Source organism: Acomys minous (genome assembly GCF_964271855.1).
Source record: "Acomys minous genome assembly, chromosome: 6".
Lineage (NCBI taxonomy): Eukaryota > Metazoa > Chordata > Mammalia > Rodentia > Muridae > Acomys > Acomys minous.
The window spans coordinates 33,088,987-33,103,335 of NC_140487.1; the positions used below are offsets into that span (position 1 = coordinate 33,088,987).

The 14,349-nt window shown below is 36.1% G+C and overlaps 1 protein-coding gene across 1 annotated transcript in view; it reads left to right on the forward strand.

Annotated features, from left to right (window-relative positions):
- Nucleotides 1-14,349, forward strand: part of SEMA3C (semaphorin 3C) — a 159,575-nt gene that overhangs the window by 91,641 nt on the left and 53,585 nt on the right. The window contains exons 6-11 of the mRNA XM_084787253.1: nucleotides 1,190-1,280; nucleotides 3,332-3,451; nucleotides 5,830-5,972; nucleotides 7,136-7,250; nucleotides 8,794-8,863; nucleotides 13,195-13,339. Of these exons, the coding sequence (XP_084643379.1) occupies nucleotides 1,190-1,280; nucleotides 3,332-3,451; nucleotides 5,830-5,972; nucleotides 7,136-7,250; nucleotides 8,794-8,863; nucleotides 13,195-13,339 (684 nt within the window). The remainder of the gene's footprint in view (nucleotides 1-1,189; nucleotides 1,281-3,331; nucleotides 3,452-5,829; nucleotides 5,973-7,135; nucleotides 7,251-8,793; nucleotides 8,864-13,194; nucleotides 13,340-14,349) is intronic.

A 14,349-nucleotide genomic window follows, 5' to 3' on the forward strand; every position in this document is an offset into this window, starting at 1 on the left:
CTAAGTGTTCCTTTCCCGTCTGAGAAGTTTGCACATCACTGTCGCCTACTATGAAAGCAAGTTCTCAGCAACGATGCTTTCAGGTCATCTTAGCACATTGTATCCTCAATAGTAAAGGATTCCATCAACTTCTGAAGGCAACCAGGGACACCATCTGCAGCCTATGTTGTTTGGGGGACCTCTTAGACTCTCCTGACCAAGAACTCAAAGGAATGTGTCTAATGCCTGCTACCGGGGTTTTTGTTAGATAGATTGTGATACTTTGGGGAATATTATCAGCTCAAGCAGAAGTATGATCAATCATTTCTCAAGCAAAGTTCTGGTCATTTTATCTCTACATTCAAAAATATTATGAGACTATATTTATTCAGGATAGCTTTCAAAAACTTTAACTTGATAATTAAGGTTCTCCATCATGTGATGTAATCCACCAAAGTGCTCATTTTTTTGCCCTTGTTATTTAGTAATAGCTTGTAGTAAGTTGATATATGAAAATGTCAGTATGTCTATTTATAAAATGACTCCCTTAGTGCTGCTCACTGAGCACCATATAAAGACTGAATTTACTGCTACATAATTTCCAGTCTTTCTTACTGTATCTGTCCACACTCTGTTTCTATTAAGTGATGAACAGACTCTTATGTAACCTATGATTGTATATTATTTTCTTTAATTTCTATCTTTCTCATCAGAATATAAATCATTCAATGACCAAGATTTCTGTATGCTTTACTGTTTAGTTCCTCATCATGTACACAGATAATTGAATAAATTATATTAATGTTATAATTTTAAATCTTATAAAATGAGTTACACAAAAATTAAGCAGTAACATAGAATTTTTATTTTTAAAAGCCTAATTTTAGAAACATCTAACTATATATATAAAGATATTAGATTTTTAAGTAACTTTTGATGATGTTGATTTAAGTAGAACTCAAGCTCCATCAAGGGTGCTTGGGGATGCTAAGTGGGATGAGAATTCGCTGTGCTGAGGCCAGAGCCTAATGAATTGTTACAGGACAGTTAAGTTTTAATGTAACATGTTGGAAGCACGTTGATAGAAACTGCTTTTGAAGATGAATTGTTTTGTTAGATAATAATCATTTGAGTAAATTAATTATAATTTTGTCTTGTTGTGCTTATTATACTGCATTATTATCATCTGATACATTTTTCTACTACAAAGGACCAAGTCTTCATGATTGACTCGAAATGTGAATCTGGAAAAGGACGATGCTCTTTCAACCCCAATGTGAACACTGTGTCTGTTATGATCAGTAAGTAGGAAATGAAAGAAGGATGGGGTTAAATAATAAATAACACAAAACTTACATGTTAGTTAATTTTTAAAAAAATCTAAAGATGTACATGAGAAGATCACAAATCTCTTTGTGTACTTATTTTCCTTCCTAAAGTGTCATCTCCCTAAAATTATCTCTCATAATTTGTGTGAGTCTCTCACTGTATTGTAAAGGTTTGTTAGTTCTGCTTGATTGATGTCACCAAATAATACAGATGTTTGAAATACTTTCATCAACTAAGTGTGAGCAAATGGTATGAATTTAATAGCTTGGTATGTTAAAATCCACTTAAAACATCTAAACTACTAGCAAGTCCAGGAGTCTTTCCTGTTCAGGGTACTTAATATAGAACTGTGAGGAAGCCAGATGTTATCTTTTTAAAAACTTCTCACAAAATTCTTGAAGCTTTTTGAATGTGTTGTAGTACAGTTAGAAATCAAAATATTTTTTGAGTAAAGTTAAAAGGCACAAGTTTATCTGCATATAACCCTACAAAGAAATACTGAAAACTCTCAAAATTCTTTCCAAAGTGTTATTACTTAAGAATTTATTATTTATACAAAACAAAGCAGGAATTTTCTATCTGCTATTAGAATCACTGAGAAATGAAACAAGGACAGAAATCAGTTTGAAATGCAGGGTTTTGTAAGATTTAAATTATAACTGATAGTGTAGTATGCAGTAGGGTTAGAAAGCTGTGAGCTACCTTCTGAGTTTCTACCCCCTCCTGTACAAGTATATAGAATTGGGAGGTATACTCTTCAATGTTATTGAACAGTAGGGATTACAACCCATGGTTTATGACTAATGAGCTGTAACAAAATGGGAAATAACTATGTATTATATTGACTTATTAGCCAAATCTATATACACAACAGATATTCAAACAAATGCTTAAAGAGCTGAACTGTTTTTAAAATGTCTCATTCTTACCTTCGTTATCACCATCCAACACGTTGCCTTGGGCTTTGTGTCCCACCTGGGAAGGAGAAGTGGGTGACGAGGTGCCTGTCACACCAGCTCCATCACGGGTAGGGGTAGAGCTCAAAACCAGAGGAGCTCATTTCAGAAATGTTTCAATCTGCAGTCTGTGCCATCCAAAAGGTATTACTAAGAGTGCTGCAAATGCCCCAGTCCCGCCACAAGGGCCGCAGCTAGAAGGCAATCCTGAAAGCAATCTAGAGCACAGATTCATTTCAGGTCAGCGGGGCTAACCCAAGGAACTTGATCTTTCCTCAAATAGTTGTTCAGCTGTTCACTACTAGGTGGTCACATTGCTTCTCCCCAAGTCAGTGTTTACTGCTCCTTACTTAAGTTAAAAATGCAAATGACTCTTCCCAATGAGTAAGTTTCTAATAATATATATTTTAATTATAAATATATTATGTATACGTATGTGTGTATAACCTAGTTGAATTGGGCACATATGTCAGACAAATTGTTTAATTTTAGACATACTTTCTTTCCTTCACTTTATTTTTTACAAAAGAGTTAGTGCTGAGAAAGTAAGCTGTGTTTATGTTACTAGGAAACTTGTAGCCCTAAAGACCAAAATGTAGATTTTTTTGAATGATTAGTTTGTTCATCAATAATATTTTTACAATATTAATGTAGTTTTATGTAATCCAGTAATAAAATTAGTAAAAAACATTCTTAATGTCATTTAGGTATAATCTTAGAAGTGAACATTTAATGAGTACTATTAGGATCAAAGCTCATTTCTTATAATTTATAAATGAACTATTAAGATACCATGTGTTAAATGACATAGCCCTGGATCCATGTATGTTGCTTGCTTGAGAAAATTAGGACAAGTAATTCCTGGACTTGGTTTAAAAATACAGTATCATCACAATAAGAGCATATTAAAATCAACCCTTTGTTCATTTGGTCAGTCAATAGAAACTAAATTACAACTATAAACCTCTTCTAGTAATTAGGATAATGTGTTAAGTTAAACCTTCTTGAGCTTAGAGAAAGCTTCAAAAGGGATTAGAATTTCTCTAACAATTTCTCATTTTTCATAGATGAGGAACTCTTCTCAGGAATGTACATAGATTTCATGGGAACAGATGCTGCTATTTTTCGAAGTTTAACTAAAAGGAACGCAGTCCGAACTGATCAACACAATTCGAAATGGCTGAGTGGTAAGAAAACATTTGCTGCATTTCCCCCTTTGACACCTTGCTTCAAATTAACATTCAGCCTTATGCTGATAATAGAGAAAGTAGTTAAAAACTAAAATATCAGGCTTTGACATAAGTAGTTATATTTCTATACACTATGTGACAAACACCTACGATAAATGATTAGCCATCATTAATATTTCAGTTGTTTGAGCCAACAATTATAAGCCAACAGTCATAGAACTAGGTAAGTACAAACGTCAGTGATACTCACCATGCGTACCTCCACTTGGTAAATGGTGGTATAGCCCAGTTAAATATGGTTTTAGATCTCTTAATTGCTTTTATAATTTCATAATTCTAAATCAAGGTGTCATTCTAAATTCATGATATAAGATAATGAATGGATCATATAAAGAAGTTCTTTGTGTTTGTTTATGCTAAGAACCTAAAACTTAGACTATTCCTTTTTCAGAAATTGATGAACATTAAATGGAAATCAAAGTTATGATGATTCTATGATAATCATTGTTTAGTTGTTTCAACTTCTCAGGGTTATAAGAAATCCACACCCTGAAAGAAGGCTAATTTGATTTTTCTGTAAGATTCCAATCAGTTTCAGTCATGTGGAGGGGGAGGAAGCCGCTGAGCACTTGCCATTCTCCCCTCAGGCTTATTAAGTTAGTGATGCAATTTAGCATGAATCATCACAGTTAAGCATTTTATTTCACTGATGGAGCAGCATATGAAAGCACTGATTGTCTTTTTTCTTCTTCAAATAATTCTGCCAGTACATGTAGAAATTGAATATTCCAACAAGTTGTTTTGTTCCTGAAATAAGGAAACTCTCTATGTCTTCACTGACTATGATTTTTATTTGGGAAGTATCTTCTTAATTTAATTTGCTGTAGTTTAAGGGAAAACTGTATCAGATTTTTGGTGCCCCATCAACAATTTCTTCTTCCTCCTTTTCCTCCTCCTCCTCCCCCTCCTCCTCCTCCTCCTCCTCTTCTTCTTCTTCTTCTTCTTCTTCTTCTTCTTCTTCTTCTTCTTCCTCTTCTTCCTCATCTTATTCTTCTCCTCCTCCTTTTCTTCTAATTCTTCCTACTTCTCTTCCGCCTTCTCCTTATTATTTCCTGGTAAAAGTTATATCTTGTTTCCTTTTATTGAAAATATATTTTTATACAATATATTCTGAATAGAATGTCCCCTCCCTAACTTCTCCCAGTTCCTCTCCATCTCTTTCCCATCAAGATCCACACCCTTTCCTTTCTCTGGAAAGAAGACAAACAGGAATCTGAGGAATAAAAATATAATAAAATAAATAAAATGCTATAAGATAGAGTAAACACAAACTAATTGGAATAGGACAAAACAACCACTCATGAAAAAGAGCCAAAGAAAAAGCACAAGAGTCTAATGTAGATACAGAGACAAACACATTTGCACACACAGGAATCCCATAAAGACATGAAACCAGAAGACATAATACATACGTAAAAGATATGTAAGGGAAAACAAGCACAAAATCAAAACAACTCCCTGACTTAACAGTAGGAGACAAAGACCCTCCAAAGATGTCATTGAATATATCTTGTGTTAGCCATATTAAAAGACAAGCCCCATGCCTAACAATAGATGGCCAACACAAGATGAATTTGGGCGAGGCACTGCAAGCTGTATGGAAGAGTTGGGGCATGGAAAGGCTAGGGATGGTGGTTTGTCCGGAGCTCCACAAGGAGACTATCAATGCTGGCAGATGTGGACCCAGGGGCAGGGGCTGCACAGACTGATGCATCAATCAAAAACATTTCAAGCATAGAACCTAGACCTCCTGATCAGATATAGCCAATGAACAGCTCATTCTCCACTATGGGAAGAGCTGGGGACAGCCTCTGACACAAATTCTGGGACCCTCGATTTGAACACTGCCCCTTGGCAGAAAGGCCTTGTGAAAACACAGAGGAAGGAGATGCAGGCTATCCAGATGAGACCTGATAGGCTGTGGGCAGATCATAGGGGAGGAGGACTCCATGATCAGAGGTCTAGGGAAGAGGAAGAAGGCAGAAGAGAGAGGGAGCATGGGAACAGGAAGAGAAGAGAGAGGGGATTACAATCGGGATGTACTGAGAATAAATTATAACAAAATTTAAAAAAGAGAGAGTGGTTTGCTTCTCCTGTGAGACTGCATGGAAGAAGACAGGATTTGGTCTGTTAAACTAGAGCTATAGTTTGTAGTGTTTGATACCCTCCTTGAGGTATATTGGTATATAATTATTGCTTTTTGAAATCTTGCCTATGGATTATTCACTGTTGAGAAAGGAGTGTATCAGTTGTCTATTTCAAAGAACAGTAGGTGGATTATATCATGAAACCATAGTCTGTTGTTTCTTTTGTAGAACCTATGTTTGTGGATGCACATGTGATCCCAGATGGCACTGACCCAAATGATGCTAAAGTGTATTTTTTCTTCAAAGAAAAACTGACTGACAACAATAGGAGCACAAAACAGATTCATTCCATGATTGCAAGAATATGTCCTGTAAGTCCACTGAAATTTCTATTTAAGGAAAAAATTCAAAATTGTAATATGTTTTCCTATATTTCTTTATTTTTACTATTTGCTGTTATCAATGAGAATGATAAAAAAAAATGCAGACATGCAGTGTAGAATGCATCTTACAGTTCATGTGAGGGAATTTTATCACATTTCAGTAAAAATATTCAGGGAAATATTTTTGTTGTTGTTTTAAACATAGAATTAGTTTTCACTAATTTTACAACTCCATACTGGGATGCATTCAGAAAAATGGGAAATTGTACATTACTAAGGAAAACAAAATAATTCTTGTAAGTAAAATACATTCAAATCTCAGTAAAGCATAATTATGGTGGAGCCACTTGTATTAAAGGAAAATTAATGCCTTCACTACTCTAATGAGCAAAGTATCAATATATTAGCAGTACATATAAAACAATTATATAATCTTCCATAGGCTCTTTATAGGTGTCCTTGGCTTATTAATGATAATTTTGTAAGCTGTACTCATTAAAGTATCCAGTGTCTATCTATCTTTAACTGTCATATTCTGTTAACTAGAACTTCACTGTTTCTCAATAATTTGGGTAAATATACCAAAGTCAACAGAAACAAGAAGGCTATTGGACACAGAGTAAGACAAAAGTCATCAGTAGACTGTATGAAGGAGCAAAAAGTGTGTTCTGTGTATTTTCTAGGGAAACGTATACAATATACCATCCACTCAGAAATACTAAGGACTAAAGGGAAAATGTCAAGGGACTGGAGATAGAATAGAAGTATCTGGGTCCATCTGATGTGGGTTATACCCACTCTCCTGAACACAGTAAGCTCCAACAGCCAAACGCATGCAGTAAATAGTATTTATATTTTAAAAAATCAAAATTTACCTCAGCAAGGGGAAATGGTAGTTTATTCATCACATATGAATGTTGATGTCATGTATGGTAAAAACTGAGCCATATAATTATATCTCCACATAGTTCAGTTTGTGTTGACATTGTACTATATAAGAATAAAATATTATAGACCCTAGCTTTTCAAAAATTGATGAGTACCCTTTCTAATCTTCAGATTATTATAAATTATGAATCAGAGTTTTAGTTGAACTTTTAATGCACAAATTTTTTCCAATTATCTGAATTGTGTTTACAAAATTGTTTCAGAATGACACTGGTGGACAACGTAGTCTTGTCAACAAGTGGACCACATTCTTAAAGGCAAGACTTGTGTGCTCAGTCACAGATGAAGATGGCCCCGAGACACATTTTGATGAATTAGGTGCGTGGATGAGAGACTGAGCGTTATTTCTAAGAATGCTATTAGGAGAATCATGTGCCTTAACAAAGAAAAGATGTGTCCTCCTTGGATATTTACAGTATAAATGGTGTTCCAGTTTGGATGGGGAACTGCTCACTGTTCCTCAATGTCTTTGAATATTTAGTGATTTCTTTCACCATTGAGTGCACCGCTGCAAGACTAGGACATGAATGGGTGTAGGGTGGAAGGACCTTTATAATTTATATACAGGTAATGGTATTTTTACAAAAACGAACTTAAATTATACTTATTTGTAATGTTCTGATCTAAATAAGTCTAAATTTAAATATCTTAAAATCAGATTATTATGTAACATTCTCTTTTAAATTCTGATATTATTTAAATCAATTTATATAAGGATATACATACATACATACATACATACATACATACATACATACATATGTTCAGTAGAATATTTAATAGAGTTTAAGGAAAATTATTTAATTATAATTTACAAAGGTTATTTTCCCTGCTTAGTTTTCTTGGTGATCAGACTATGAGAGAAGGCTTATGATCTCCAGATAAAATAAGGACTAATAGTCTAACAAGGAATATTTTTCTGTGCTTGAAGTACCTTTTTATATACCATAGTATTGTGGGTAACTAAGCTACACTTAGAAATAACTCTTTTAAACATTACTCATTGGAATGTATAATATAGCCATTCTCCGAATTTGAAGCATGTGATAAGGTAAGCAATAAATACTTCTTGCAAAATGCAAAAAAAATTTAGTGATTCTAACCCTTATAAACACAAAGGAGGCTGTCACTTTAAAAAGCATCTTCTATCATGTGGTCTTTGTTTCTTCAAGACCCAATATTTTTCTTTTATTTTATTGTATTATAAATATATGTGTCTTATGATATAAAGTCTTGTTGTTAGAGGAATTGTTAGGTAGGGTAGTCTGACAATTTTGAGCATAAACACAAGTAAAGTTTTATTTATTTATTTATTATGAAGGAAGGGCTCTGTGCAAAATGTTATCCTCAGGATTACAACTTTAAATCATAGATTGAGAGGAATTAGAGAGTTGTGTTATTATAAAGTTAAAACTACGATATCATCAGTAAAAGATTTTGAGAAAACACAGACACAAGCAAGAGGAAAGGGTGTGTGGCACTCTTCCCATGGGCACGATGGTTAAGCTTTGTGTTCTCCTCCCATGGGCACGATGGTTAAGCTTTGTGTTCGCCCCTCACTTGCACAATTAAGGTTTTTAAACTTCCAGTCCATATTATCAGCCACTTGGGGCTTTCCACTTAATATTTATACATCATCATTTCCATAGAGATAGATCCTTCATAAATGCCCTCAATTCCAGGCTAGCATTTTAGTTAGGTTGCCAAGAACTTATCACCACCTTCCACCGAATTGTAGGGCTTTCCAGAAAGACACTTCTGAAGACTACTTTTCATATTTGAAAATATTGCCTTAAGACAATTAAAAATAAGCAATTAAAATTCTGAAAACTTCACGAGCGTGTCCTTTTCCTTTGTATAGAGGATGTGTTTCTTCTGGAGACTGACAATCCAAGGACAACACTCGTATATGGCATCTTTACCACATCAAGGTAATTATTAAACAGTTACAACATTTTCCATTTTATGTACTTTTGCCAGATTACTGAAACATATTTGATCCCAATGAACATTTGAAAATACTTTGCAAAGAGCATCTTACACAATTACATGTAGTTCTCTAGGGAAAAAAACAAAACAAATCAAAACTATGAAATTGTAGAAGTAAAATGCTTGAAATTTTTCATTTAAATAAGAAAACTAAGAACTAATAAGTCTAATAAACTTTAGAATCTTAGGTTTTGGTGAGTGATGAATATGTCTCTTTACTGGATTTTGGCAGAGGTAGCACAAGTATGTGCATTCTCATACAGGTGTGCATTTTTAATTATTTATAATCTTATAGCGAATATGTACTGGGAAAACTAAAGCAATGTTGGAATTTGTATTAAAATAACATTGATTCATTCATTCATTCATTCATTCATTCAATTTACATCCTGGTCATAGCCTCATCCCTCCTCATCACCCAGCAGCACCCTCCCTCCTTCCCCCCACCCCCTCAACCCCTGTCCCCAACCCCTATATCCCACCTATCCTAGCCCATAAAGTTGTGCCAGGACTGAGCATGTCCTCTTCCCCTGTTGTCTGGCAAGACAGTCCTTCCAGGAGGAAGTAATGTAAAAGTTTGCAGAGAGTCCATATGAGAGAGAGAGAGGCCCCGCTTCCCTTACAAGGGGACCCACATGAAACCTTAGCTGTTCATTAGCTATGTCTTTGCAGGGGATCTAGGACCAGTCCATGCATGGCCCTTGGTTGGTGCTTCAGTCTCGTCATGCCCTCTGGGCTCTGGTTACTTGGCACTATTGGTTTTCTTGTGGAAACCTGTCCCTTCCAAGTCCTTTTTTCCTTCCCCCCACTTTTCTACAAAGCTTCCTATGCATCGCCCAATGTTTGGCTGTAAATCTCAGCATCAGTTTGATAATACTACTATAAAAAGATATAATATTCACATATTCATGGGAATTATTTCAGAATGAAATTGTAATTACGTACAGGTGGTGTCAAATTAAATTTGTATTTTGTTTATGTGTTTATTTTTATTTTTCCTCTCTCAAAAATAGATTTTTTTCACACATAACATCTTTTTTCCTGTTTTAAAATTAATTTATTCAGATTACAACTAAATTGTTATCCCGTCACTTGTATCCTCCCATTCTTCCCTCCCTCCCACTTTCTCCCTATTCTCCTCCCGTAGGTCTATGACCAAGGGGGATTTCCTCTCCCACTTTATGGTCATAGGCTATCAAGTGTCATCTTGGTAGCCTGCTTATTCTTTCTTTTATCTTTTTTTTTTCACTTTATTTTTTAAATACTTATTAATTTATTCATATTACATCTCAATTGTTATCTCATCCCTTGTATCCTCCCATTCCTCCCTTCTTCCCGCTTTCCCCCCTACTCCCGTCCCCTATGACTGTGACTGAGGGGGACCTCCTCTCTCTGAATATGCTCATAGGGTATCAAGTCTCTTCTTGGTAGCCTGCTGTCCTTCCTCTGATTGCCACCAGGCCTCCCCATCAAGGGGACGTGGCCAAATATGGGACACCAGAGTTCCTGTGAAAGTCAGTCCCCACTCTCTACTCAACTGTGGAGAATGTCCTGTCCATTGGGTAGAGCTGGGTAGGGGTTCAAAGGTTACTGCATTAATTGTCCTTGGCTGGTGCCATAGTTTGAGCAGTACCCCTGGGCCCAGATCCGCCAGTCATATTGTTTTTCTTATAGGTTTCTAGGACCCTCTGGATCCTTCTATTTCCCTATTCCCCCATGCTTTTCTTACCTAGGTTCCCAATAGGAAGTTTTCCCCTCTATTCCACTTTCCTGGTAAGTAAAGACTTTCATGGGACATGCCCCTTGGGCTAGTGCCCAGATATAAGTGAGTATATACCATTTGAGTCTTTCTGCTTCTGGGTTAACTCACTCATTACGATAATTTCTACTTCAATCCATTTGTCCACAAATTTCGGGAATTCTTTGTTTTTAATAGCTGAGTAGATTTCCATAGTGTAAATGTGCCACAGGTTCTTTATCCATTCTTCTACTGAGGGACACTTAGGCTGTTTCCATGTTCTAGCTGTTATGAATAAGGCCATTATTAACATGGTTGAGCATATGTCCCTGTTGTGTGGTGGAGCTGGGTATTGAGGAAGCCCTATTCCCTTTTTTCCGAGAAAGGGCCAGATAGATTTCCAAAGTGGTTGTACCAATTTGCATTCCTACCAGCAAAGAAGGAGTGTTCCTCTTTTTCCTGACAAAGAAGCCAAATCTATTCAACGGAAAAAGGATAGCATCTTCAACAAATGGTGCTGGTGTAACCTGTACAAAAATGCAATTAGACCCATATTTGCCACCTTGCACAAAACTCAAGTACAGGTGGATTAAAAACCTCAACATAAAACCAGAGACACTAAATCAATTAGAGGAAAAAGTGGGGAAGAGCCTAGGACACATTGGCACAGGAGACAACTTCCTGAACAGAACACCAATGGCCCAGACCTCAAGACCAACATTAACACATGGGACCTCAAGAGGCTAAGAAGCTTCTATAAGACAGGAGACACTGTCAACAGAACAAAGTGACAACCTACAGACTGGGAAAAGATCTTCACCAACCCTACATCTGACAAAGGTCTAATATCCAAAATATATAAAGAGCTCAAGAAATTAAACACCGCCAAACCAAATAACACAATTGAGAAATGGGGCTCAGAACTAAACAGGAAATTCTCAACAGAGGAATATCAAATGGCTGAGATACACTTAAAGAAATGCTCAACCTCCTTGTCATCAGGGAAATGCAAATCAAAACAACTCTGAGATTCCATCTTACACCCATCAGAACGGCCAAGATCAAAAATTCAAGTGACACCACATGCTGGCGAGGATGTAGAGAAGTAGGAACACCGTTTCTTTTATCTTAATTATGGTTCTCCTTCCTCTACTCCTTCTATTTCTTCCCACTTCTCTTCCACCTGGATCCACGCCTTTTCCATCACTCATTAGAAAACAAGTTTGTAAGGTATAATAATAAAATATAATATAATGAGATAAAACAAAATCTAACACAGCAGAATTGGACAAAATAAAGGAAATCGCCCAAGAGAAGACACAAGAAAGAGAGAGCCACTCAATTGTACACTTAGGAGTCCTATAAAAACCATTAAACTGGAAGCCATGCTATATAAGAAAAGGACCTGTAGGGTGAAGAAAAAAAAGAGAAAATATATTTATGTAAATCAATATTAAAATATAAAATAATAAAATCAATTTTTGTTTTTAAAAGGAAAAGCCCTGACACATTACAAGACAAGGGACCTCCAAAGATGTCCTGGAGTTAGTTTTCCATTGGCCATCCACAGCTGGGCAGGCAATGTGCCCTTCAGAGTAGTTGTTTTCCTAGTAAAACTCCCTTAGAGAAAACTAAATTTGTACTTGCAAGTAGTTTTCAAGTGGAGATTGCTTCTGGGCAAGGGATAGGGGTGCACATCTACTTCTTTCAGCTCTTGGTCCCCATCTGGTGTAGACCCGAGCCTCATTCTCTCGAAGTCCATTTGTGCCTCCATGGTGTTGATTTAGAGGAGCTTGTTGTCTTGGTGTTCCCCTTTTCCCTCTGGCTCTTAATCTCTTTTCCCCTCCTCTTACACCTTCCACTGGATTTCCTAAGCCCTTGGGGGTGGGACAGAGTGTTACATGGTCTTTCTCTTTGCATAATACCTCGCTGTAGGTCTTTGTGTTTGTTCCCATTTGATGGAGGAGTAACCATCTCTGTTGCTGACTGACAAGACACTGATCTTCTTTCCTGGCCAGAGAGCTCAAATTCACATTTCTCTGCAATCATTGTGGAACATTTGCTGTTGCTGCTGAAATATAATAGGAACATTTTTGGAAATGTTCAGAACTTAGCTGCAACCTACCAGTGTCTATTGCCTATGTGTAGCAATTAAATACAGTGATGCTTTATGAATCTATGCCTTATTTCAAAATAACTGGATTTTATTAATTTTTTACATATACAAAAGTATCTATGGAAAATACCACCTTTCAATTTAAACATTACTTACGTGTAGTATGTATATTTGTGACAAGCTTCTTTATTTTGTATGTTATATATGTGTGTGTGGTTACATGCATGCCACATCACACAGGCAGGATCAGAGGACAACATGTGTAAGTTGGCTTCCTGCTTCTATATTGTGTGTTACTAGAATCCAAACCAGGTTGTGAGATTTCGTGGCTGGTGTGTTTATCCACAGAGCCATCTCACTGAGGCAACTGTAATACATTTTTAAGAAAGATAAAACAGATTCTTTGTGTTTGTTTTCAGCTCTGTTTTTAAAGGATCAGCAGTGTGTGTATATCATCTGTCTGATATACAGACTGTATTCAATGGGCCTTTTGCTCACAAAGAAGGACCCAATCACCAGCTGATATCCTACCAAGGTAGAATTCCGTATCCTCGCCCTGGAACTGTAAGTACCCAGGAAATTTGCTTTCATCATACTAAAGCAAATATTACATTTACATTTATTAAATATAACTCTGGTCTTCTTGTTATGCTCATTATAATTTCTCAGCTTTATGGTTCCAGCTTAATCCTTTCCTAATTTGAGAATTTACTAATATGTCATTTATGTTATGTTATATTTTTGTAGTGCTAAAATTACTACCAAAATCGTCCAAATAACTTAGTTAACTATGGCAAAGATATTTTTTCTAATTTTAAAGCTCTTTGAAAACTTCAGTTGAAGACTAAATATGCTAACATTAGTGCTAGCTCACTACCACCACCACCACCCTCCCCCCTGCCTTCCCCAGAACGCCCCAGCACTTTTCCTTTCTTTTGTTGGTAGGGTTTCTATGTAGCCCTGTGGCCAGCATAAAAACCACTAAGTAGAAAAAGCTGGTCTTGAACTCACAGAGATCCTCCTGCCTCTGCTTCCTAATATCTGGAATTAAAGGCATGCACCACTATGCCCAACCTGCTAGTTTTTTAAAAATAGTACTTCTTTACATTTTTGTGTTAAGCAATTCATCATACATAATGATACTCACATGAATATCAACTTAGAGATAACTCATGTTAACTGCTCTTTTAACTAATGTGTCTACTTGAATAACCAGTGGTTAACTGAAAAAAAAAAATTAGTGAGGAAATTTTTTAAATCCTTGAGCCAAACCAAAAGGAAAGCATATTTTCCCAAAACCTTTGGAGATATGGCTAAGTGAGTTCTAAAAGGAAAATTTATGACTGTGAATGTTTGCATAAAAATAAAAATGGCCATAGAGAAATAGATCAATTTTTTAGACCACTTCTTGCCCTTGCAGAGGACCAAAGTTTAATTCCCAGGCCTCACGTGGTGGATCGCAATCATTTATGCATCCAGTTCCACTGAATCTAATGCCCTCAGCTGTGGGTACCAACTGTGCACATGATGCATGTACATACATACAGGCAAGACTCTCGCACATAAAAAAATTA